This window comes from Nematolebias whitei, chromosome 6, assembly GCF_014905685.2.
Source record: "Nematolebias whitei isolate Nwh7 chromosome 6, NemWhi1, whole genome shotgun sequence".
Lineage (NCBI taxonomy): Eukaryota > Metazoa > Chordata > Actinopteri > Cyprinodontiformes > Rivulidae > Nematolebias > Nematolebias whitei.
In genome coordinates this window covers 35041828-35063331 of record NC_056503.1, presented here as the reverse complement: position 1 = coordinate 35063331, position 21504 = coordinate 35041828, and the positions used below count along the sequence as shown (strand labels likewise).

Sequence of the window (21504 nt, the reverse complement as noted above, 5' to 3'; positions counted from 1 at the left end):
TTTTTTTTTTTTTGATTGACAGTTGCCATGGCAACAAGCTAGAGCATCGCCATTTTGTCAGGAGGGTTTTTTTTTCCCCCCCCAGCTCAGTCTTTTCAAATGTTCTCCCTTCCCGCCGGAATAATGCTGTCAGTGGATATATTTTTGACGTTCATGGATTTCGAGATGCGTCTAGTGGATCGGATTATCAAGAAGATCGAGAGCCCCACGTTTTAACCTGGTTGAAATAATTAGGCGGCGCCGCACTAACTCAGTTGTCCGTGTCTCTGGTCCACCGGGCCGGTTCACTGCGCAGGTTTGGACCGCGCGCCATTTTGTGAAAATTGACACAAAATTTCTAACCAAAAATTTATCAGAGGACACGGCTTCTGTTGCGGCGGGCACAATGCTCCAAATGTAACCGCGTTGTCGCGCTCATCGAGGTGACCGACATATCGACTGCAAAGACGAGCGAAGGATCGGAATTTGGCGTAAGGTTTATTTAGCGGCGGCTAGAATTGTTAGCTTCGGGCTAGTCAGCGGAACTAGCTGACGTTAGCTTCGTTCATTTTGTCAACCAGCTAAGGTTAGCCAGTAAGTTACGCGTGCTAGTTAGCATGTTGCTTGTCATCAGCTGATAGTAAAATTGGATAAAACTGCTTCGATCGCGGACGTTGTTCGTCAAAGTTTTGGGGCCATGAAGCGCGTACTAGGCTCGACTGGCGAGTTATTTTAGCCGGCCAGAGGACGGGGGATTGGATTTACTCGCTAACCGTGCAGGGAGGTGGAGAATCAAGCTGGATAAGTTTCCTCATCATACAGGTTATTGGACTTTAAATGAAGATCGTGCCATCAGAGGTAAGCAAATCCAAACTGCTGCAACATTAGCGCCCGTTTGTTTGGCCTTTTTTTTTTTTTTACACAGACGTGCAGCGTGAATAGTTAACAATGATGGACGCGGTAGTGAAGTTAAAAATGGTAGCTTTTTTTTTTTTTTTTTTTTTTGGTGTGGCGGCTAACATTTTGTTTAGCCGGGGTTAACGTTTGCTTCCAGTCAGTAGGTCAGTGGACGGATTTTAATGTTGGACATCCCAGTTGAGCTTTAAACTGGACGTAGAGTCACGCTGACACGGTGTTAACAGCTAGCCCTGCTATATTAGACTCTGTCATTGTATGATTGAAGCTGTGTTAGCTTACCTCCCCGATTCGATCAGCGCTCAGTGCAGTGTCTCACCACGTTCAAATCAGGGAGGGTTATTTAGATTTTTTTTTTTTTTTTTACAGATCCTAAGCCATTCTGGCTAATGATTAACTTGTTGACGAGCCAGCCTTTGAATGGGCCCCCGTAGCCCCGCTGGCTGCACGTCGGCGCTGGCGAGAGATCTCGTCTCGCCCCGCAGTTTTCAGGGCAACGACGACAAACGCTCGTGCTAGTTAGTCCGCTAACGGTTAGCGCGAGGCTGGATGTCATCTGTTTGAGGACTGGGAACAATAATGTAGCAGGAGAGAGGAGCGTGTGCTGGGGGAGGAAATGATCGTTGAATATGCTTCCTAAATCCCAACCATGACGAGATCTACCCCATCATCTGTAAGTACGGAGCTCTGTGGTTCGGACGGGTTCTGTTTGATCCATCTTTGGACTGGATCTAATCAGTTGGGCGTGAGAGGATGACACACTGGCTTGTTACAGAGATCTTTAGATCGTTTAGGATGTGATTCGGCTTCTAATATCAAGCTAGCTGTCGATATATTTACACATAAATAGGCCCATAATGGCTGGAGCCAGGAAAGGAACTGTTCATACGTTGGTACTGAACATTAGGCGGACCAGGAGGCTAAAAGAGCCACAAGTGTGCTTCTAAAATGGCTCTTTCCTTCATTATACTAATATTTGTTTCAGTGCAGGTTATTTAAAATATTCGTTCATTCCATTATATTGATCCGCTGTCAGTACAATGGTCCCAAACCATTGTTTCCAGTTCTTTACAAATATGTATAGTCATATACAGTAAATACAAGGGTTTGAACAAATACTTGCCTGTTTTTAAAACATATTTAATGAGCTTAAAGCTATAAAGCTGGCTATAGACATGCTAAGAGGAGAGCAAGGCCTATAACAATATTAATTCAGATTTCACACTTTGTGTCTTTCTAAAATATTTTAAGCTGTAATCACAAGCTGCTGGCACTTTCTAAAGTTTTGTAGTGTTTTTAAAATTGGTGTTTGTGTAGGAAAATTAATTACAGCACACTTGAACAAGTTTTGGGTGTCAACCTAAGTTTACACTGAATGATGCTAAACTATAAGTGTTTTTATTCTTTCTAGTCTAGTTTTCTGAATATACGTCCAGGTTAGCTGCTTTTTTTATTAAGCTTTAACCCCGTTCGCTGGGGAAACTGGTTCCCTTGTAGTCTTTTTATTTCTTTCTTTGTGTTGCTGTTTTGAATTTGACATTTGGACGTCAATGCAGGATAAAGTAAAACAAAGCAAATACTTTTTATTTTATGTATACAGTTAAAACTTTTTACTCAGTAACAGCAGCACTGACAATAAAACAGACACTTCCTGTAATAATGCCTAAAATAAACTAAACATTAAATTGAAATGCACCTTTTTGTGCATGTGAAATACTTAATAAATGAAGCCATAATGTGTATTTATAAATATATTCCGAGTGGCTGGTAAGAACGATATCTCCCAGCTCTCAAATAGCTTGTTGGTCTGTGCTCTCTCATCTTACAGTTCCTCTTATTTCTGTCAGCGGACGGGTATTCTTTGCTTTTCCAGAGCTGGGTCAGCTTTCTAAGGCTCTCAGATGGAGTGCAGGTTTTGGGCTGTGCAGCTATTTTGCTGTCAGGCTTCTCGTGTTGAAAGCAACGTCTAAGTGTGCCAAAGTTCAATTTTATTTCTTGTTTATTTCTTGTTTTCTCATTGGAAAATGGGAGCAGCTCTGCCCTGGCAACAAAAGTAGGCTATTTGCATACCGCGTTGTGATTGGTCTGTGCATTGATGGGCTTGCCAAATCACGCTGTATCTCTGTGGTGATAGGCTATGCTAATTAGGTGCTGTTGCTGGGATTCTGAATAGTGGTTACTGTGTAGCGCTGGTGAATTGTGTTGTCTGGTGAGAGATGCTGATAGCTGAACATGCTATTTAATAATTTTTTGATTCCTTCTGGCTTAAAATGAAGGATGATTCACTGTACAGCGTGGAGATGCTGTGTTCTCGCCCCTTTTCACAGCTAAAACTGCTGCTTTTCTCCCTTTTCTTCACAAAGGTTGATGCATTCCTCATATTTTCTTTTATTTTAGTAATCCTTTAGCACATTTTTGTTTTTATTTTACATGTTTATTAAAGTGCACTGTATTAACTTGACATGTATCTGAACAATATGCATTTTTTTTGTCATCCTTGGCATTCTGTGAATATTTTTAAGGCCTTGGTTTGTTTATTTTAACATGCATGATACTTTGTATATTTAAATATATGCTTTTTTTTTGCTACTAATGTAGTGTGTTAGGCATGAAAAGGGGCTCTTTTTAAAGGTTATCTGCACAATATATAGGATTTATGATCCGTTTTAATCATTTTCATAAAAAGATTCATATTTCCTTCATAATCTTTCCCCGTACATGGGCATGAAATGTGTGTTTAAGTTAAAAAAGATCCCTAATAAGGTTAATTTCTCCTAGGAGGAGAGACTTCAGCATGCAAACCTTCGTCCGTCCGGCTTGCGCCCTCTTTTTCTTTACACACTGCTGGTCTTCAGATGGCTGCTCCAATGCCCCATACGCACCAGCAGTACAGTGACCGCCACCAGCCAAGCACTGACCAATCTGTTACGGTCTTACCGTACAGCGACCAGACACCACAGCTCACTGCCAATCAGGTATACTAACCCAACCTCACTGCACTTCTCTGTTTTACAAGAATTACAAGAATCGCAGTACTTGGTGATATGAAAGACTACTTCCCCTTTTTTCTGCTGTCACTAGGCAGAGTAGCTGCTTGTCAGCTGTCTCTTTCAATTTAATCATGCATGTTGTGCTCAGTTACTTGTATTAAATGTAATAATATGATATTAAATTAAGTTGTTGCTTATGTGGGTGCTGTGTGTTTTTTTTTTTTGTTCATAAATTATTGTAATATTTTATCTTTGACACTCCAGAGGCACATGCCCCAGTGCTTTCGTGACCCAACTTCAGCTCCCCTGAGGAAGCTCTCCATTGACCTTATCAAAACCTACAAACACATCAATGAGGTTAGTTTTTTTTCTTTCAATGCATCTAAAACAGCATCAATACATTACTTTGACAACTAACCAACTGCTGTTTCAACAATCAAATCAGACATGTTGGATTTCAAAATTATTTTCTCAGTTTACAAATTGTTGCTTCTTTTTCCTCACAAGTGATGAACAAAGTATCTAACAAATTTAGACTATTGCTCAGACAAAACTTGCTTTGACATGGCCCAATGTGAACATTTTTTTTTGTTTTACTCATCTTTTAAACAAAATAAAGTCAAATGAAATCAAAATGAACTCCTACTAAAAATCTTTCTAAGCACATATGCACTTTATTTGTGCTTTATTAGTGTTTCTGCAAAAGATTTATTTTTGTGATGTGATGCAATTTGTTAATTTGTAGGTGTATTATGCAAAAAAGAAGCGACGGCACCAACAGGGCCAGGGTGAAGACTCCAGTCACAAAAAGGAGAGGAAAGTTTTTAATGATGGCTACGACGATGATAACTATGACTACATCGTCAAGAATGGGGAGAAGTGGATGGACCGCTATGAAATTGATTCCTTGATAGGAAAAGGATCGTTTGGACAGGTGCTCACTAAAGTTTCTTTATCTGTGATTATTGGTGTTGAATATCAATATGTCCGATCTAACTGTGTTTTAAATTGTCACTTTTTAGGTTGTGAAAGCGTATGACAGGGTCGAGCAAGAATGGGTCGCCATTAAGATCATCAAGAACAAGAAAGCTTTTCTCAATCAAGCCCAGATAGAAGTGCGCCTCCTGGAGCTGATGAACAAACATGATACCGAGATGAAATACTACATCGGTAATTTGCTTCTTATCCGACGAGTCGTATGAAACACGTGAAAAGTCACTTCCTGTGTTCGACTAACACGGTTGCGATTTGGTTTCTCGCAGTTCACCTGAAGCGACACTTCATGTTTCGGAACCACCTCTGCCTCGTGTTTGAGATGCTGTCATATAACTTATACGACCTGCTCCGAAATACCAACTTCCGTGGAGTCTCGCTCAATCTCACCCGGAAGTTTGCCCAGCAGCTATGCACGGCACTACTCTTCCTGGCCACGCCTGAGCTCAGCATCATCCACTGTGACCTGAAGCCCGAGAACATCCTCCTCTGTAACCCCAAGAGGAGTGCCATCAAAATAGTGGACTTTGGCAGCTCATGCCAACTGGGACAAAGGGTATTTAGCTCCAGTTTTTCTTATCAATAATAAAATTAGTACATGCAAAGAAAAAAGTCCTTTTAAGCCTCTAAACCCAATCATGTGTAACAATTCATGGTTTTTTTTCTTTCTTTGTTTTTGTTTGTTTTGTCCCCCTCGTGTGCCTCGTGCCTGCAGATATATCAGTATATCCAGAGTCGCTTCTACCGTTCCCCAGAGGTGCTGCTGGGAATGCCCTATGACCTGGCCATCGACATGTGGTCCTTGGGTTGCATCTTGGTAGAGATGCACACTGGAGAACCTCTCTTTAGCGGAGCCAATGAGGTATAATATTCTGAAACGTTACCCAGATGGTGTGATTTTAATGTTTCATCTCGTATCCATAAAGAGCGGACTTAAGAACCCACACGATGAACCATTGTTGTTAAAGTTAATTCACCAGAGGATAAATCAGTTTTTAGTGAAACACTGATCAAGATCAAGTGTCCAGTTATTCTTGATTATTATTGCTTCTAAAAAGACTTAATTTTATGACTGATCATTTCCCCAGGTGGATCAGATGAACAAAATAGTTGAGGTTCTTGGTATCCCACCTAATCACATAATGGACCTAGCCCCTAAAGCCAGGAAGTTCTTCGAGAAGCTTTCGGATGGTACATGGAGTGTTAAGAAGACCAAAGATGGCAAAAGGGTGAGTTAAATAGTTTTGACTCTGGCAGACTGTTGAATGTTGTGAAACAGAGTCTTAGCTAATTGCCACAAGTGTTGTGTGAGTTAATCTTTTGTCTGAACTCTTAACAGTATAAGCCTCCAGCTTCACGGAAGCTACACGCAATCCTGGGTGTGGAGACAGGGGGTCCAGGTGGCCGACGGGCGGGGGAGTCTGGCCACGCTGTTGCTGACTACTTGAAGTTCAAGGACCTGATCCTCCGGATGTTGGACTACGACCCTAAGAGTCGCATCCAGCCCTACTATGCCCTGCAGCACAGCTTCTTCAAGAAGACTGCGGACGAGGGGACCAATACAAGCAGCAGCGTGTCTACAAGCCCCGCGTTAGAGCAATCCCAGTCTTCAGGAACCACCTCCAGCACCTCCTCCAGTTCAGGTGACAGACTGATTGTCCGCTGCTTGGTTTGATATGAAGTTGTTTATGTTGGTGGTGGAGCTCTGCCACAGTACACATGAGCTAAAGCTGCTGTGTTTGATGTGGATGTGTTTGTCACACTTCTGCTTAATGTTTAGGAGGATCGTCTGGGACTAGTACGAGCGGCAGAGCGAGGTCAGACCCTACCCATCACCACTTGCACAGTGGAGGACACTTTGGCACGACGATGCCAACTATCGATGGTGACAGCCTCTGTCCACAGGTCAGCAACCTGTTACCTGGAAACATCCTAAACCTAAAATAAAAGCTGCTCCTGTGGGGGCTGTAGACTTCATTGACCTGTTCTGTATTAAACATAGCTGCTTGTATTGTTTTAAACATGTTTATAATAAAGCTCTTCTAATCCTGCCATATAACCTAAAAAAGTCTTAAATTTGTTCTGTAGAGTTGACAAAATTCTTGTTTTGGTTAAACATTTAACTTTAAAAACTAATAATAAGTAAAGTTTTAGTGTTTGACATCACATCAGGTTCCTGTCGTTGCATTAAATCACATCCTGGCCAGAACTCGTTTAATGACTCCACACCTGACCTGTGTCGTTTACGTTTACAGGCAAGACAGCCTTACCCACCCCCGCTGGTGTGGGGAGGTGGCGTTGGGCCCGAGTCAGTCACTGGAGAAACCCACCCAGTTCAGGAGACCACCTTCCATGTTCCCCCTCAGCACCCCAAGGCCCTGCATCCCCACTCACACGCTCATCACCACCACGGGCAGATGATGGCTACACGTCCACGTCCACGCCACTACACCTCCCCGACACACAGCTCTTCAACACAGGACTCCATGGAGGTGGTTCATGGCCATCTGTCCATGACCTCCCTGTCTTCCTCTGCCTCCTCTTCCTCTACATCATCCTCTTCCACTGGGAACCATGGCAACCAGGCCTACCAGCTCCGCCATTTGCCCGCCGGAGCCCTTGACTTTGGTCAGAATGGTGGGCTGAGCATGGGGCTAGGTGCCTTCTCGAACCCACGGCAGGAGACTGGCATGGCAGCGCACCCTGCGTTCTCCATGGGCACGAACACGGGGCCTGCCCATTACCTAGCGGAAGGCCACCTGGGCATGAGGCAGGGCATGGACCGGGAGGAGTCTCCAATGACTGGAGTGTGTGTGCAGCAGAGTTCGATGGCCAGCTCGTGACTGCACTGACATTTGGCTGTGTGTTCCCCCTGTGCGTCATTTTTAAGGTGGTGTTTTTTACTACAAGGTGTGTTGAGAACAAAAGCTGCTCACGTCAGAAGGGAGATATCACTGAACCGCTACTACAGAGAAAAACCTTTGTTCAAAGTATATATGTAATTTTTATCAGTTTTTTTTTTTCTTTTGCAATCATTAGGCACAAAATAATACTGCGAAATAACCATAGTGAGATTGAGACAACCATCTTACCATTTCACCAGTTTCATGTAACCACAAAGTAATCACCATTTGGTATTATGTGACAAAATCTTCTACGGAGCATTTCAGCGCAGAGTTCGGAGCTGTCCTGCAGCTAGCTGTTGGTGAGGAAATGCTTGGCGTCCTCTTTAGTTCGAACCGCGGAGCACCTGACATTCCTGCTCCGCTGGTTTCTAATGATTTCTGCCCTTTATTTTTTTTTATTGTTTTCGAAAGTGAAGTTTCACATAAAAAGCTGCTTGTAACTCCTGTAGCTTGACAACGAGGGGAAGTGTTTGCAGTGATATTTCTTGTCGTCGGTCGGTGTGTGACTCTGTTAAAGGGGAGCACACAGCAGCGGAGTTCCCTACACGTGTGCTGGCCGGGGCAGAGAGGAGACTCGGCAGGTGGATGCTGACACCGACCGAGGTTTAAAGGAGAGGGAAGCGCCACCCCCACACACACCCCCACCTCCCTCGCCCCCCCAGGCCCAAAGGCCCCGTTGTTCCTGCGACCGGGCCCGGCACAGGCGAGAGCAGCGACGGGCACGGGAGACGAGAGGAAGACCGGCCCGGTGAAAGGAAGACGGTCTGCGGCTGGTTCTAGATAATCCTTTGGCCTTATGACTCATGGACTTGGAACGGCATGGAGATGGACATTTTCATTTGAATTAAGATGGCTTTTCTCTATTTTTTTCTCTCTCTGTCTCTCTCTAGACAGCCCTTAATTCTTTAAGGAAATTAAAACAACTTAGAAAAGGTAAATAAGAATGGTAATTTGAGGCCTTTTTCAACAAAGATTTCATCTTCAGCAGGGCCCCACATAACAGGGTCTTATTGTACACAACAACCTCCTAAACATTACTTCCTTGAGATTCACTGGTTGAGGATTTTACAGTGGAAAGAACTATATTCCAGAGTCTACCCTTTTTATGTTTTATTTTGTTCCCCCTTTTGCATGTAGTCCCCCCCCCCCCCATCAGAACCACCTGCACAAGTCTCTTCATCTAAAACATGGAAACTGAAGAAAAAAAAAAAAAAACCCAAGAGTTAAGTGACTGCCTTTTTTCTCCTCAAATTATGCTGTGAATTTTACAAGAATTTATTTTCCCTTTGGATATGTTTTTATACCAAAGCAGTTGTTTTCTAGCATCTAGGTGTCTGTAACCAATAATGTAGCAGTTCACCACTTTGACGCAAACTTTATCAAGATCTTGTTTTAACGTCAACACAAACAGCTGCAGTAAGATCACTTTGGCAAAACTGGAGAGCGTCGTCGAGACCGTTGGCTCTTGTGTATTCTGGCCAAGATTGATTTTTTTTGTTTGTTTGTTTTGAAACGTTTTACCAAAACCCGAATCCATCTTAATTGGTAGATTATTTTGGGAGTCTTTTAAAACTTCGGTATGTTTAGAAAATTTGGTAGTTACTCTGCAGGCTCCGGAGTAGCAAGATAGAGGCTGATGGTATATATATTAAAAATCAAAACAAAAAAGGAGACTAATGCGTTCTATTTCTGTCATCTTTTTATTTGTTTCTTTTCTTTGCCCCCCCCCCCCCCCAATCCCAATCATACTATTTCAAAGGGTGTTGCTGCCTTTCATACATCATTTGGTCAACTTAGCTAGTTTCTGCCATGAAGCGAGACTTCTTCTCATTGCCTTGCCAGAGTAAGAGTAACGTGGCAAACGAGTTCGTGTCGAGCGGTGCACTTCTGATTCGGTCGGGCAAATCCCCACGATTGTAGTCCCCCAACTCCAAGGGAAAGGTTTGTCTTTGTCCGCCCGCCATAACAGCGCTTGGCTTAGGCAGACGTGCATGTCTTCAGAGCATCAGTCGATTTACCAGATTTTTTTATTTTGTATCAGGGATTTTCAAAGTGCTTTCTTCCTTTTTTTTTTTTTTTGTTGCTCATTTGACCACGTTTGAAATTTGCAAAACCCACAAAGTAGACATGAAAACACCCTGCCCACAGTCGCCTCACCAGTTGAGGGCAGGAGACGGGTCATGCTGTTGTCTTTCTCTAACCGGGAACCCCTAGTAGTCGACGCTCCTCGCTAGTTCCTCCAACTTTAATGTAAAGCTACCTATACCGAGATTGGGGTTTTATCTGGATGTCAAGGTTAATTGCATATTTGCAATCTTTTTTTTATTATTATTATTTGTTTCCCACACACACACACACACACACCCCCCCCGCTGAATTTGAGACATTTAGATCTTCGTCAGTGGTTTTTATTACTGGCGCTCATACTGGTACTAAACATTCCAAAAATAAAAAGACTGAAAACTAAAAAAAATTTGACTGCTGTGACTCGTAAGTGTGCGCCTACTTCAGATCATGCTGATTGACCTCTTATTTAGAGCAGTTGTCATGAAATGCAGCCCCTTTTTAATAGTTGAAATAGAATTTATGTATATATTTATATTTTTTTAATAAAGGAAGTATAGAACTCACTACCTTGCTCCTGCTGGTATGTTGATTATGTTTGTCAATCTGGTGACCATTCAGTGGGCAGGAACTCCTGTTTCTTAGTGGCAAAACCCTTTTGCCTTTTGGCGAAGGCACTTGACTACATCAGGACAACACTATGAGGTAGGGTTTGAATCAAACAGGGAAAGCTAGATCTTCAAACCTTAATAATTTTCACAGGGTATATTGTAAGTGCATGTACATCACAAACCTTACTTTTTGGTTATATGAGAAGCACATGGTTGAGAAGAGGTTCCATCTTTCATAAAGCCTGTTCAGTTTGTGGCTTTACACACAGACACAGATCCTTGTTAACATATCTGAACACCCGAAAGAAGTTGAAATCTTTATTTACCTTGGATTTATCGTTTCTTTTTTTTTTTTTTTTTATTATTTCACATTTTTCCCCCACTTTTTTTGTACATGCAACATGCACTATAGAATTGAACAGCATGGGGGGAAAGGATAAGTCCATGTATCCATAGATTGTAAGATCTAGTCAAGACTTTGCTGTGTTTATGACAATGCCCTTTGTATTATATTAAGACAGTCTTATGTATGATATATAAAAAGAAGTTAATTGAATTGTTTTGTGTCGTTATTGTCTTCCCTTTTACATCTACATAATCTAAATTAACGCTAATGTATTTTGCGTTATCTCAAAAAATAATCGAAAAAAGATTACCAGAACATAGAAACTGACGCCGGAAGTCAGTTTGTGCGTATTTAATAAAAGATGGCGGCTTCCTACTACGTATTGGCTCGTTGGTCTAGGGGTATGATTCTCGCTTCGGGTGCGAGAGGTCCCGGGTTCAAATCCCGGACGAGCCCGCTCCATTTTATCCGGCTTGTCTGAATTTAGCAAATGTCGATATAATCCATCTCCTTTATAATTGACAAATCTAATATTATTTTTTTTCCCCCAATTTTATGATTTAGAGGATTTCGGAATCGTGTTATATACAGTATACTGCATCAGCCTCAATTAATCGTTTTTGCCATTTGTATTACAGAAAGGTTAAAGTGGGGTTAACTAATTAAACCAAGCACAAAAGAAAGGGAAAGAAAAAAAATTGGGCTCGTCCGGGATTTGAACCCGGGACCTCTCGCACCCTAAGCGAGAATCATACCCCTAGACCAACGAGCCATATGTAGTAAGTTGAATAATGTGCATTATAATAAACTGTGATAATGTACAACATGATGTATGTATTTAGCACATATTTATATTATTTCTCCTATGCAAAGTTATTAAATAATACCGTTAGAGCAAATTTGCAATTCAGATATCGTTGATTTCTACAGCTCTTCACTTTTGTAACCACTCATAACAAAAATGTTGCTTAGACAAAACAGCGACAGTCATTACCGAAGAACAGCTTTATCAAAACACGAAAGTGACGCGAAACCAGATCGCACGAAAGGTTCGCAACGATTCTCTATCTCTCGGCGATTTTTGACGCATTATCCTGTAGGTGGCGACAGAGTCCTGTAAAGTTAGAGTTTTTACAGCATTTTCCGATAAAGAAGAAGAAATGGTTCCCTGGTGGTCGCTCTCATTTTATTGGTTGACACGAAAAAGCAATTGACCAATGGCAATGTCCGGACTTTCACGTTCCTCCAATCAGATTCTTCGTGGGCGGTGCATCGTCCCGGAATCCAATCGTAACCGTCAGTTTTTGTAGTTAATATGAGTCGAACTGTCTTAAAGTTGTTGGTTTGAGCGTCTGTTTTACCACATTTTACGTGAAATTTGCGCTTCGGTGTTGTCCTCGCTAACGTCAACTTTGCTACGTGCAGGAGTGGGAATTAGTCGAGTTAGCAGATGATAACAGAGCGTTGAGTTAGCGAAGCTAACCGTTTAGCCTCAATTATGCCCAATTTTTGCGCGGCTCCAAACTGTACACGGAAGAGCACCCAGTCTGATTTGGCCTTTTTTCGGTTTCCTCGGGATCCGGAGAGGTAAGGAGGCAAATCGTTTCCAAGCAACCGGTTAGTTGCTAGGATACCACGCCCGTTTTCTGCTATTAAAAACGCTGCTTTTTTTTTTTTTTTTTTTTTTTTTTTTTTTTTTTTTTTTTTTTTTTAAGTCTTCACAGTTTTGCCTTTTGAAAAAGCAAAAAAAAAAATCAATATTTAATATCTGGAGCAGATTTTCATATATAAAAATTATACTAAATGTGTAAATAAATAAGTATTTCATATACCAGTACATAGATTAAAAAAAATGATCATTCATTCATTCATTCAACCTTTATTTATTTATACAGGTTAATCCCATTGAGCCTCTGGGACTCATTTACAAGAGAGCCCTGATTTTAACAAAGAGTGATGACAACAGTGGACAATCGTAAAATAAAGTGTATAGTTTACAAGAACAAGTGAAAGAAAATGGTATTACAAAAACAGCTAGGTTGTAAGGCGATGTAGAATACTAAAACCAGGAACCATCAGTAAAGAATATAAAACATAAAACCATCAATAAAGGCAGGGGTTTACTTGTAATTCCCATTGTTTGCTAAATTTGCCATATGTTTTAAAAGTACTTTTGCAAAACTTCACTTTATATTCTTACCGCTCAGCAGTTTGTCTCATGCGTGTTCATTTTCTGGTTAATTTTATAAACCGATTATGCTCTATGGATAAGAAAACTTATCTTACTTGGAACAGGCTTTATATATTAATAAAAATAAATATAAACATAATTCACTTTGATGTTATTCTTGTTCAGAGCCAAAAAGAGCTGCGGCGTTGTCTTTAAAATGTCATTGTGTGTTTTATCCTGAACTTTTCTAGATGCAGGATCTGGGTGGAGAATTGCCGCAGGGCTGATCTGGAGGCCAAAACGTCCGATCAGCTGAATAAACATTACAGATTATGCGCCAAACACTTTGACCCAGCCATGGTGTGCAAAACTGTGAGTGTCGGTGCGATTCTCGACCACGCTCTGTAGCAACATGTGTACTGTATGAACGTGCTGCGTCTCTTAACAACATCTTAACTTTTCAGAGTCCGTACAGGACGGTACTGAAGGACACGGCCATCCCAACCATATTTGATCTAACAAGCCATCTGAAAAATCCTCACACCAGACATCGCAAGCAGATTAAAGAACTCGTAAGCAAATAAAAGATTAAAAAGTGTTTTTATTTAATCATCTTCTCTGACAGTAAGTTGTTTTTATCGTTTCAGACTGACGAGGATATCCAGAGAATGAAAGAAAGGCGATGTGAGTATTTATAAAAGTGGTACTCTTAGGGTTCATCACTTTCTAATTTAATTGATAATTGAATTTGTTTTAAATAGGGCTGCAACTAACAAGTATTTTAATAATTGATTGATCTGTTGATTATTTTTTCGTTGAATCGGCAAAAAAAAAAAGTTTTAATTTCCAACTCTTTATTCCAAAATTTAACATTTGACTGACATAGCAAATGGCACAAAAACTGGTTGCTACTTGACTATTCTGTTAGTAAAATATTGAATACTAAATAAATAAATAAATAAGTTAGTCAAATAGCTTAAATAAAAAAAATGTACATAAAAATATATACAATTGTATGCTTTATAGCTGCACAATATGTAGCTACTTTGTAAAATGTGTCCTTGAGGGAGGAGTGTAACCTGGATTAAAAGTGTGGATTATTGTAACCTGGATTAAAAGTGTGGATTATTGTAGTGAAGCCTTCGTCTTCAACCATCGACAGAGGCCTGATGTCAGTGACGATCATTAAAGGATGATTTCAGTGAAGACAGCTGCTGCTGTGGTGTCCATGATGTCTGTCCATCATGAAGCTGTCATTGTTTGTTGTTTTCTGGAATGAGAGAGTAAATATGTATTATATTATAATTTACAGCAACTCAAGAAATGCCTTGTTTCACTTACAGTGTTGGGTTAAGGCAAAAGTAGCTCAAAGAGCAATTAAACACACACACATATAAAATACTTAATTGCGCACATTTGAGTAGATGTAATAAATTAATTCCTGTTTAAATGCAAATCATCCTGCCATACAATGCAGTATCTTCAGACTTTGCCAGCAAATTAAAAGTTGAAGCTTAATCGTTAAATTATTATACTTGTGTTAGATTTATTTATAAATCACATTTAAAAACTGCTTGTACCTATTAAATTGAAATAAAAAGTAACACACACACATAAAATACTTAATTGCACATATTTGAGTAGTTACTTTAATCCCTGTTTAAATGCAAATCATCTTGCCATACATTGTAGTGTCTTCACTCAAACTTTGCCGGCAAATTACAGTAAAACGTGAAGCTTAATCATTAAATTATTGCCATCTTTGTGTTAGATTTATTTATAAATCACAATTAAACACTGTTTGTACCCATTTAATTAAATAAAAACACACGTTCTCTATCACCGTCATGAATCAGACAAACAAGCAGCAGCTTCAGCTACAGAGAGACTGACGTTACGTTTTCTCACTTGGAAACAGAACAAATGAGAATATTGTAGACTGACCTGCCAACACTTGACGAGTTGTGTCTGCTGCTGAGCTCCCTGGACTCCGACATGTTTACGTGTATCTCCGTGGTTCTCCCGTGCCGTGTCGTCACTTTTCAAAGCTGCATGTTTCGCAGTTTTTATCTTTGTGAAGCGTCAAGTGCTCCCACACTGTTGGGTCGAACAGTTTTCTCTGCGTCGGTCATTTGTCAAATTTACTTCATGTCTTTTGAAAACGGCTCCTCTGCTCTGTTCAACTCACGCTGCAGAGTTGTTATTTATTTTTTAAAACTTTATTCAGTCAGCCATCATTGACAACGCTCTGCAGGTGAACAAAACAGCTCCGCAGCACCATGAGAGACACTTAATCGCGCGACACAACAAATCGATAATGAAATCCGTTGCCAACACTTTTAATAATCGATTTTATCGATTCTTTGTTGCAGCCCTAGTTTCAAACCAAAATTGTGTCTTTCTCTGTTTCGTCTTTTTTTTTTTTCTGCAGTGGCTGCTTCTGCTCAGCAAACGGCTAAAACGGATCAGGACGGCACAAACTCAGCTGAGAATGAACCTCAACTGTCCACGGAGGAGAAGGAGTACCGGGACTATCTGAGGTCCCTGTTCGAGATTCTGCTCATGCTGGCAAAACAGGGCATCCCTTTAGAAGCTGACAGCGTCTCTGAAGCTGAGCTCAAGTCCAACAACTTCCAGGCCCTTCTGGATTTCTGTATGAACGCCGGAGATCAAGCTCTGAGGAGAAGATCCGAGACCACCGCTGTGAACTCCGAGTACCTTTCCGCGGCGCAGCAGAACCAGCTCCTGGACGTTTGCGAGAACATGGTGAGGGAGGAGATGCTCATGGAGGTGAGGGAGAGCCGCTTCTTCTCCCTGGTGACCGGAGACCTCGTGGACTTCGCCGGCGAGAAACACCTGCCTCTGTTCTTGCGCTTCGTCAATCAGCAGAACGTCCTCAGAGAGGAGCTTTTGGACTTCATACCGATCGTAGATGAAGATGAGTCCATCGTCGTGGAACGGATCGAGGCCCAGCTGACAGACCGCTGGGGGCTCAGCATGGAGGACTGCCGCGGTCAGGCCCACGAGGCCACCGGCACCTCCACCACCAAGATGAAAGCCGTGGCCGTGCTCCTGATGGAGAAGTATCCGCTGGCGTTGCACATGCCGTGCTCGCACATGGCGCTGAACGTCCACCTGGCCAACAACCTCCCTTTCCCCAACGTCCAGATCGTTATGGAGACTCTGAGGAGGATCAGGTCCTTCTTTAAAGCCCCGTTCACTCGGGCGGAGTTGGAGAAAGCCATCTCGACCCACCACCAGAAAAGCGAGGAGAAGGCAGAGGCGCTGAAGCAGATGTGCGGCTCGGACTGGACGGAGCAGCACAACGCCTTCGACGTGCTGCTGGACGTTCTGCCGTCGCTGCTGCTGTGCGTGGACGGCGTGTGGGCCAACGGCGACGGGCGGTTTACCAGCCGCGTCACAGCGGACGCGTATTCGATTGGAGAAAGTCTAGCTGACTTTGAGGTCATCGTCACCATCGTCGTCCTGAAGAACGTCCTCACGTTCACCAGAGCCTTCGGGAGGAACCTCCAGGGCGAAACCCTGGATGTGTTTTCCGCGGCCAACAGCCTAACGGCAGTTCTGCACTCGCTGAACGAGGTCAGCGATAACATCGAGGTCTACCACGAGTTCTGGTACGAGGAGGCCACGAGCATGGCCGCCTCCATGCAGATCCCCGTGTCCATCCCGAGGCTGTTCCTGCGGAAGCAGCGAGCGGCCGACATGGGCGAGATCCAGGCGGAGCCGTACTTCAAGGAGTACGTGACCATCCCCGTCATCCGCGGCATCATGCAGGAGGTGGAGGACATGTTCTGCGACACCAACCTCAAAGCTCTGAAGTGCCTGACGCTGGTCCCGGCCGTCATGGGCCAGATGAAGTTCAACACGTCCGAGGAGAACCACGCCGAGTTTTACCGCACCGACCTCCCAAACCCCGACACGCTCCCCGCTGAGCTCCACTGCTGGAGGATCAAATGGAAGCACAGAGGCAAGGAGGTGCGCCTGCCCACCACCATCCAGGAGACGCTGCAGCTGCCGGACGTCAAGTTCTTCCCCAACGTGGACGCCTTCCTGAAGGTGCTCTCCACTCTGCCGGCGCTCAAGCTGGAAGACGGCAAAGGTGCGACGGCTAGCGAACGCCTGCGGGCTTACCTCCACGACGTTCCTTCAGAGCAGAGGAACAAAAGTCTGGCCGTGCTGCACATCAACACGCACGTGAGACACGACCTGGACGTGATGGTGGACCAGTACTGCAGGCTGTACCCTGAGGACGAGGCTGAAGCAGAGCTGGAGGAAGCAGCCGAGGACGACATCGTCACCACGGTGGTCTGAAGGTTCACCGTGTCTCATCAGCTCGGTAGTTTTGGAGCTCCCTCGTGAGTTTTGCAGGATTTTAACGAACATGGGGGAAAAAAAATCTAAATGTTCACGATACTTGAGCTTCTTTTATGTTTTAGATTTTTTTTTTTATGCGAAACTGAAAGTTGACCTTTTTAAAAGACGTCGGTGAAGATGAGTTCTGTAAATATGTCGAGTTCCTTTCAGCTTGTGTTATTTGATCGTTGTCTTGTTTTAATTGTTTCATGTGACGATGCTAAATAAAATCCAAAAGATTTTTCTGTTGTTTTGGTCCGTTTTGACTTCAGGCCACATGATGGAGGCAGAGAGCTCATTGAACATTTCACACACACACACACACACACACACACACACACACACACACACACACACTGCCAGCTGTGTGTTTATAAAAGAAGTCATCTGTTTACTCATGAAAAGAAAGTATTTATACTGCAGTATTATGTAATTCAAAAGCATCGGCTATGCTGTTAAAATAGATGAAAATATTTTACATAAGCAGCTCGGTCAGGATCCTGATGAAGACGAGCATCAAACCTTCAGATGCTTCATGATTAATAACTTTTGTAGTTTTATCTGCTTCACTGTTGCTTCGTTTGTTTTTCCTGTAAACTTCTTGTCTTATGCGTCCCGTTTGTCTAAACTTTAGTCTTGTGCATTTCTCGTCATTTATGCATATTTTTTATGCCTCATATATATATTTTTCTTCCTCTGCATGTGTTCATTTTATTTTAGTTTTTCTCTTGTGCACCTCTTTTGTCTTTATTTTTGTCAGTGGATGCAACTTTTTTATTTTGTCTCGTGCATCTTTTTGTATCTTTCAACACATTAAAAATTCAGCTGTCAAACCCACTTTCTTGATTTCCAGCAAACTTGATGAAATGTAAGTTTCTCAGCTTTATTCTGTGAATGTTTGACACATTCACTCTTCTGATCCATTTTTCTTCTGTATGTTTGTCAGCATCTCTTATTCCACAATTCTTGTGCTATTTCAACAAATGCATGAAAACGTTCTGCTCTTTCAGGACAATCCTGCTCTGACTTTTTGTATTGTTGCAACTTTAGCTTTTTGAAATATTTAGCCTTTTCTGCTACTTTTTCCTCAGAGAAAATGAATTGAGCTCATTTTACATCCTTCACATCTTTTTATCTGTTTACAGCCTTTTACTGCTCCTTTCACGTTTTGTTCAGCTTTTGCAGATTTAAACTTTTTCAGCTATTTTCAGTTGTTTTGTGCTTTCAGATTCTTTCTATAACAATTCTGTGCTTTTTCTTTCTGCTAATTTCAGCTTGTTGTGCTCCTTTTAGCTTATCTCTGCAAGTTTAAGCTTTTTCTGCTATTTAAACTACTATTTAGCTGTTTTATGCTAATTTTAGCTCTTTTGGGGGGGGGGGGGGATAAGTACACATTTAGTGCACTCATTTCAACCTTTTTCCAGCCTAAGCACAAATGTCTTCTTCACTTTCTTAAACTTTTTTTTAGCTTTTTCAGCTTTTTTTTTTCCAAGTTTCAACTTTATTCAAATAATTTCCACTTTTTGTGCTCATTTGTTTCTTTCAGCATAAGTAAGTAAGTGTTTTCTTTCTGCTGTCTTCTGGCTTGTTCTACAAACCGGATTCCAAAAAAGTTGGGACACTAAACAAATTGTGAATAAAAACTGAATGCAATGATGTGGAGATGGCAAATGTCAATATTTTATTCGTAATATAACATAGATGACAGAACAAAAGTTTAATCTGAGTAAATTTAAAATTTTAAAGGAAAAATATGTTGATTCAACAAATCCCAAAAAAGTTGGGACAAGTAGCAATAAGTGGCTGGAAAAAGGAAATTGAGCATATAGCGAACAGCTGGAAGACCAATTAACACTAATTAGGTCAATTGACAACATGATTGGGTATAAAAAGAGCTTCTCAGAGTGTCAGTGTCTCTCAGAAGCCAAGATGGTAAGAGGATCACCAATTCCACCATTGTTGCGCAGAAAGATAGTGCAGCAATACCAGAATGGTGTTACCCAGCGTAAAATAGCAAAGACTTTCAAGTTATCATCATCATCAACCGTGCATAACATCATCAAAAGATTCAGAGAATCTGGAACAATCGCTGTGCGTAAGGGTCAAGGCCGTAAAACTCTACTGGATGCTCGTGATCTCCGGGCCCTTAAACGTCACTGCACCTCAAACAGGAACGCCACTGTCAAGTAAATAACAGAATGGGCTCAGGAATACTTCCAGAAAGCATTGTCAGTGAACACAATCCACCGTGCCATCTGCCGTTGCCAGCTGAAACTCTACAGTGCAAAGAGGAAGCCATTTCTAAGCAAGCTCCACAAGCTCAGATGTTTGCACTGGGCCAGGGGTCATTTAAAATGGAGTGTGGCAAAATGGAAGACTGTTCTGTGGTCAGATGAGTCACGATTTGAAGTTCTTTATGGAACACTGGGACGCCATGTCATCCGGACCAGAGAGGACAAGGATAGCCCAAGTTGTTATCAACGCTCCGTTCAGAAGCCTGCATCACTGATGGTATGGGGTTGCATGAGCGCTTGTGGCATGGGCAGCTTGCATGTCTGGAAAGGCACCATTAATGCAGAGAACTATGTTCAGGTTCTAGAACAACATATGCTCCATCTAGACGTCATCTCTTTCAGGGAAGATCCTACATTTTTCAACACGATAATGCCAGACCACATTCTGCAGCAATCACAACATCATGGCTACGTAGGAGAAGGATCCGGGTACTGAAATGGCCAGCCTGCAGTCCAGATCTTTCACCTATAGAGAACATTTGGTGCATCATAAAGAGGAAGGTGCGACAAAGAAGGCCCAAGATGATTGAACAGTTAGAGGCCTGTATTAGACATGAATGGGAGAGCATTCCTATTTCTAAACTTGAGAAACTGGTCTCCTCTGTCCCCAGACGTCTGTTGAGTGTTGTAAGAAGAAGGGGGGATGCCACACAGTGGTGAAAATTGACTTGTCCCAACGTTTTTGGGATTTGTTGACGCCATGAAATTTGGAAACAACATATTTTTCCCTTAAAATGATACATTCTCTCAGTTTAAACTTTTGATCTGCGATTTGTGTTCTATTCTGAATAAAATATTAGATGTTGGCACCTCCACATCATTGCATTCAGTTTTTATTCACAATTTGTTTAGTGTCCCAACTTTTTTGGAATCCAGTTTGTACGTTTCAGCTAGCTTTTTATTTATTTATTTATTTATTTTTAGCTAATTTCAGTTGTTTTCAGATAAATTTATGTTTTTCATGGTAATTTCTGTTACTTTAATACGGACCTGGTACACATTTTATGCCAGTTTCAGCTTGTTTTGTTCCTTTCAGCTTTTTTCTTCAGTTATGTCTGCTTTTACATCTTTTAGCTAATTTCTATCTGTTTCTCTCTGACAGTTTAAGCTTCTTTCTGCCTTTTCAGCTACTTTTCATCCTTTTTTTGTTTGTTGCTAATTTCAGCCTCTTTTTTTTTTAGCCACTTTCCAAAGTTTGCTTATTTAAACCTATATATTTGTTGAACTACTGTATATATAGTTCAGCAAATATGTGTTTTTTCTGCTAATTAAGGCTTTTTTTTTTTTACATTTCAGCTACATTTATAGTAATAATAAAATACAGTATTCTTCAGTATTTCAGTATGATTGTTATCGTTCAAGTCAACTTTATTGTTGTTTCCACCACATGAGGTGGAACGAAATTATGTACACAAGGTCCCAGTTACACCACAAAATGTAAAGTATTAAAACAAACAGTAAAAAGGATCAAGGTATGCTAAACAAATGCCAAATGGTACGCTAATTATCTAAGATGTACACTAAACACTAATAATGTAAAACAATATGTCATAACAGCAGCCCGAACATGAGTCTGTGGTGATATGAATGAATAAAGCAGCATAAGATAATCAGCATTATAATAACTTTTATATATATATATATATATATATATATATATATATATATATATATATATATATATATATATATATATACATACAGTTAATATGGTATGTTTTTAACTATTCACACTATTGATAGAAATTGTGGAATGAGAAAGATGCCAAAAACCATACGAAAGAAAAATGGATGACAGTAGTGTGAATAGTTATATATAATTATATAATAATTGTTCATTATAATAATACCGAACAATTGAC

General features: G+C 41.4%; 2 protein-coding genes and 2 non-coding genes across 4 annotated transcripts; 3 read left to right on the top strand and 1 right to left on the bottom strand.

Moving 5' to 3' along the window:
* The first annotated feature begins 720 nt into the window (after positions 1–720).
* Positions 721–9063, top strand: dyrk1ab (dual-specificity tyrosine-(Y)-phosphorylation regulated kinase 1A, b). Its single transcript, XM_037677567.1, has 11 exons — positions 721–837; positions 3673–3869; positions 4149–4241; positions 4630–4818; positions 4907–5054; positions 5147–5433; positions 5593–5739; positions 5966–6106; positions 6217–6520; positions 6658–6782; positions 7133–9063. The coding sequence occupies exons 2-11, from the start codon at positions 3750–3752 to the stop codon at positions 7718–7720; spliced, it is 2142 nt and encodes a 713-aa protein (XP_037533495.1). The 5' UTR covers positions 721–837; positions 3673–3749; the 3' UTR covers positions 7721–9063.
* Positions 9064–11188: 2125 nt separating this feature from the next.
* Positions 11189–11260, top strand: trnap-cgg. The gene has a single exon. It is a non-coding gene; the product is annotated as a tRNA-Pro (tRNA).
* A 244-nt stretch (positions 11261–11504) lies between these two features.
* On the bottom strand, positions 11505–11576 carry trnap-agg. The gene has a single exon. It is a non-coding gene; the product is annotated as a tRNA-Pro (tRNA).
* A 496-nt stretch (positions 11577–12072) lies between these two features.
* Positions 12073–17378, top strand: thap12b (THAP domain containing 12b). The gene is made up of 5 exons (XM_037678227.1): positions 12073–12391; positions 13226–13346; positions 13439–13546; positions 13622–13658; positions 15406–17378. The coding sequence occupies exons 1-5, from the start codon at positions 12303–12305 to the stop codon at positions 17304–17306; spliced, it is 2256 nt and encodes a 751-aa protein (XP_037534155.1). The 5' UTR covers positions 12073–12302; the 3' UTR covers positions 17307–17378.
* Positions 17379–21504: the final 4126 nt, after the last annotated feature.

Excerpts from the sequence above, each read along its gene's own strand:
- dyrk1ab (XM_037677567.1), top strand. The coding sequence starts at position 3,750 with ATGGCTGCTCCAATGCCCCATACGCACCAGCAGTACAGTGACCGCCAC. Across the intron at positions 4,242-4,629 it reads CCTACAAACACATCAATGAG|GTGTATTATGCAAAAAAGAA; the intron begins GTTAGTTTTTTT and ends GTTAATTTGTAG. Across the intron at positions 5,055-5,146 it reads CGAGATGAAATACTACATCG|TTCACCTGAAGCGACACTTC; the intron begins GTAATTTGCTTC and ends GGTTTCTCGCAG.
- thap12b (XM_037678227.1), top strand. The coding sequence starts at position 12,303 with ATGCCCAATTTTTGCGCGGCTCCAAACTGTACACGGAAGAGCACCCAG. Across the intron at positions 12,392-13,225 it reads TTTCCTCGGGATCCGGAGAG|ATGCAGGATCTGGGTGGAGA; the intron begins GTAAGGAGGCAA and ends GAACTTTTCTAG. Across the intron at positions 13,547-13,621 it reads GCAAGCAGATTAAAGAACTC|ACTGACGAGGATATCCAGAG; the intron begins GTAAGCAAATAA and ends TTATCGTTTCAG.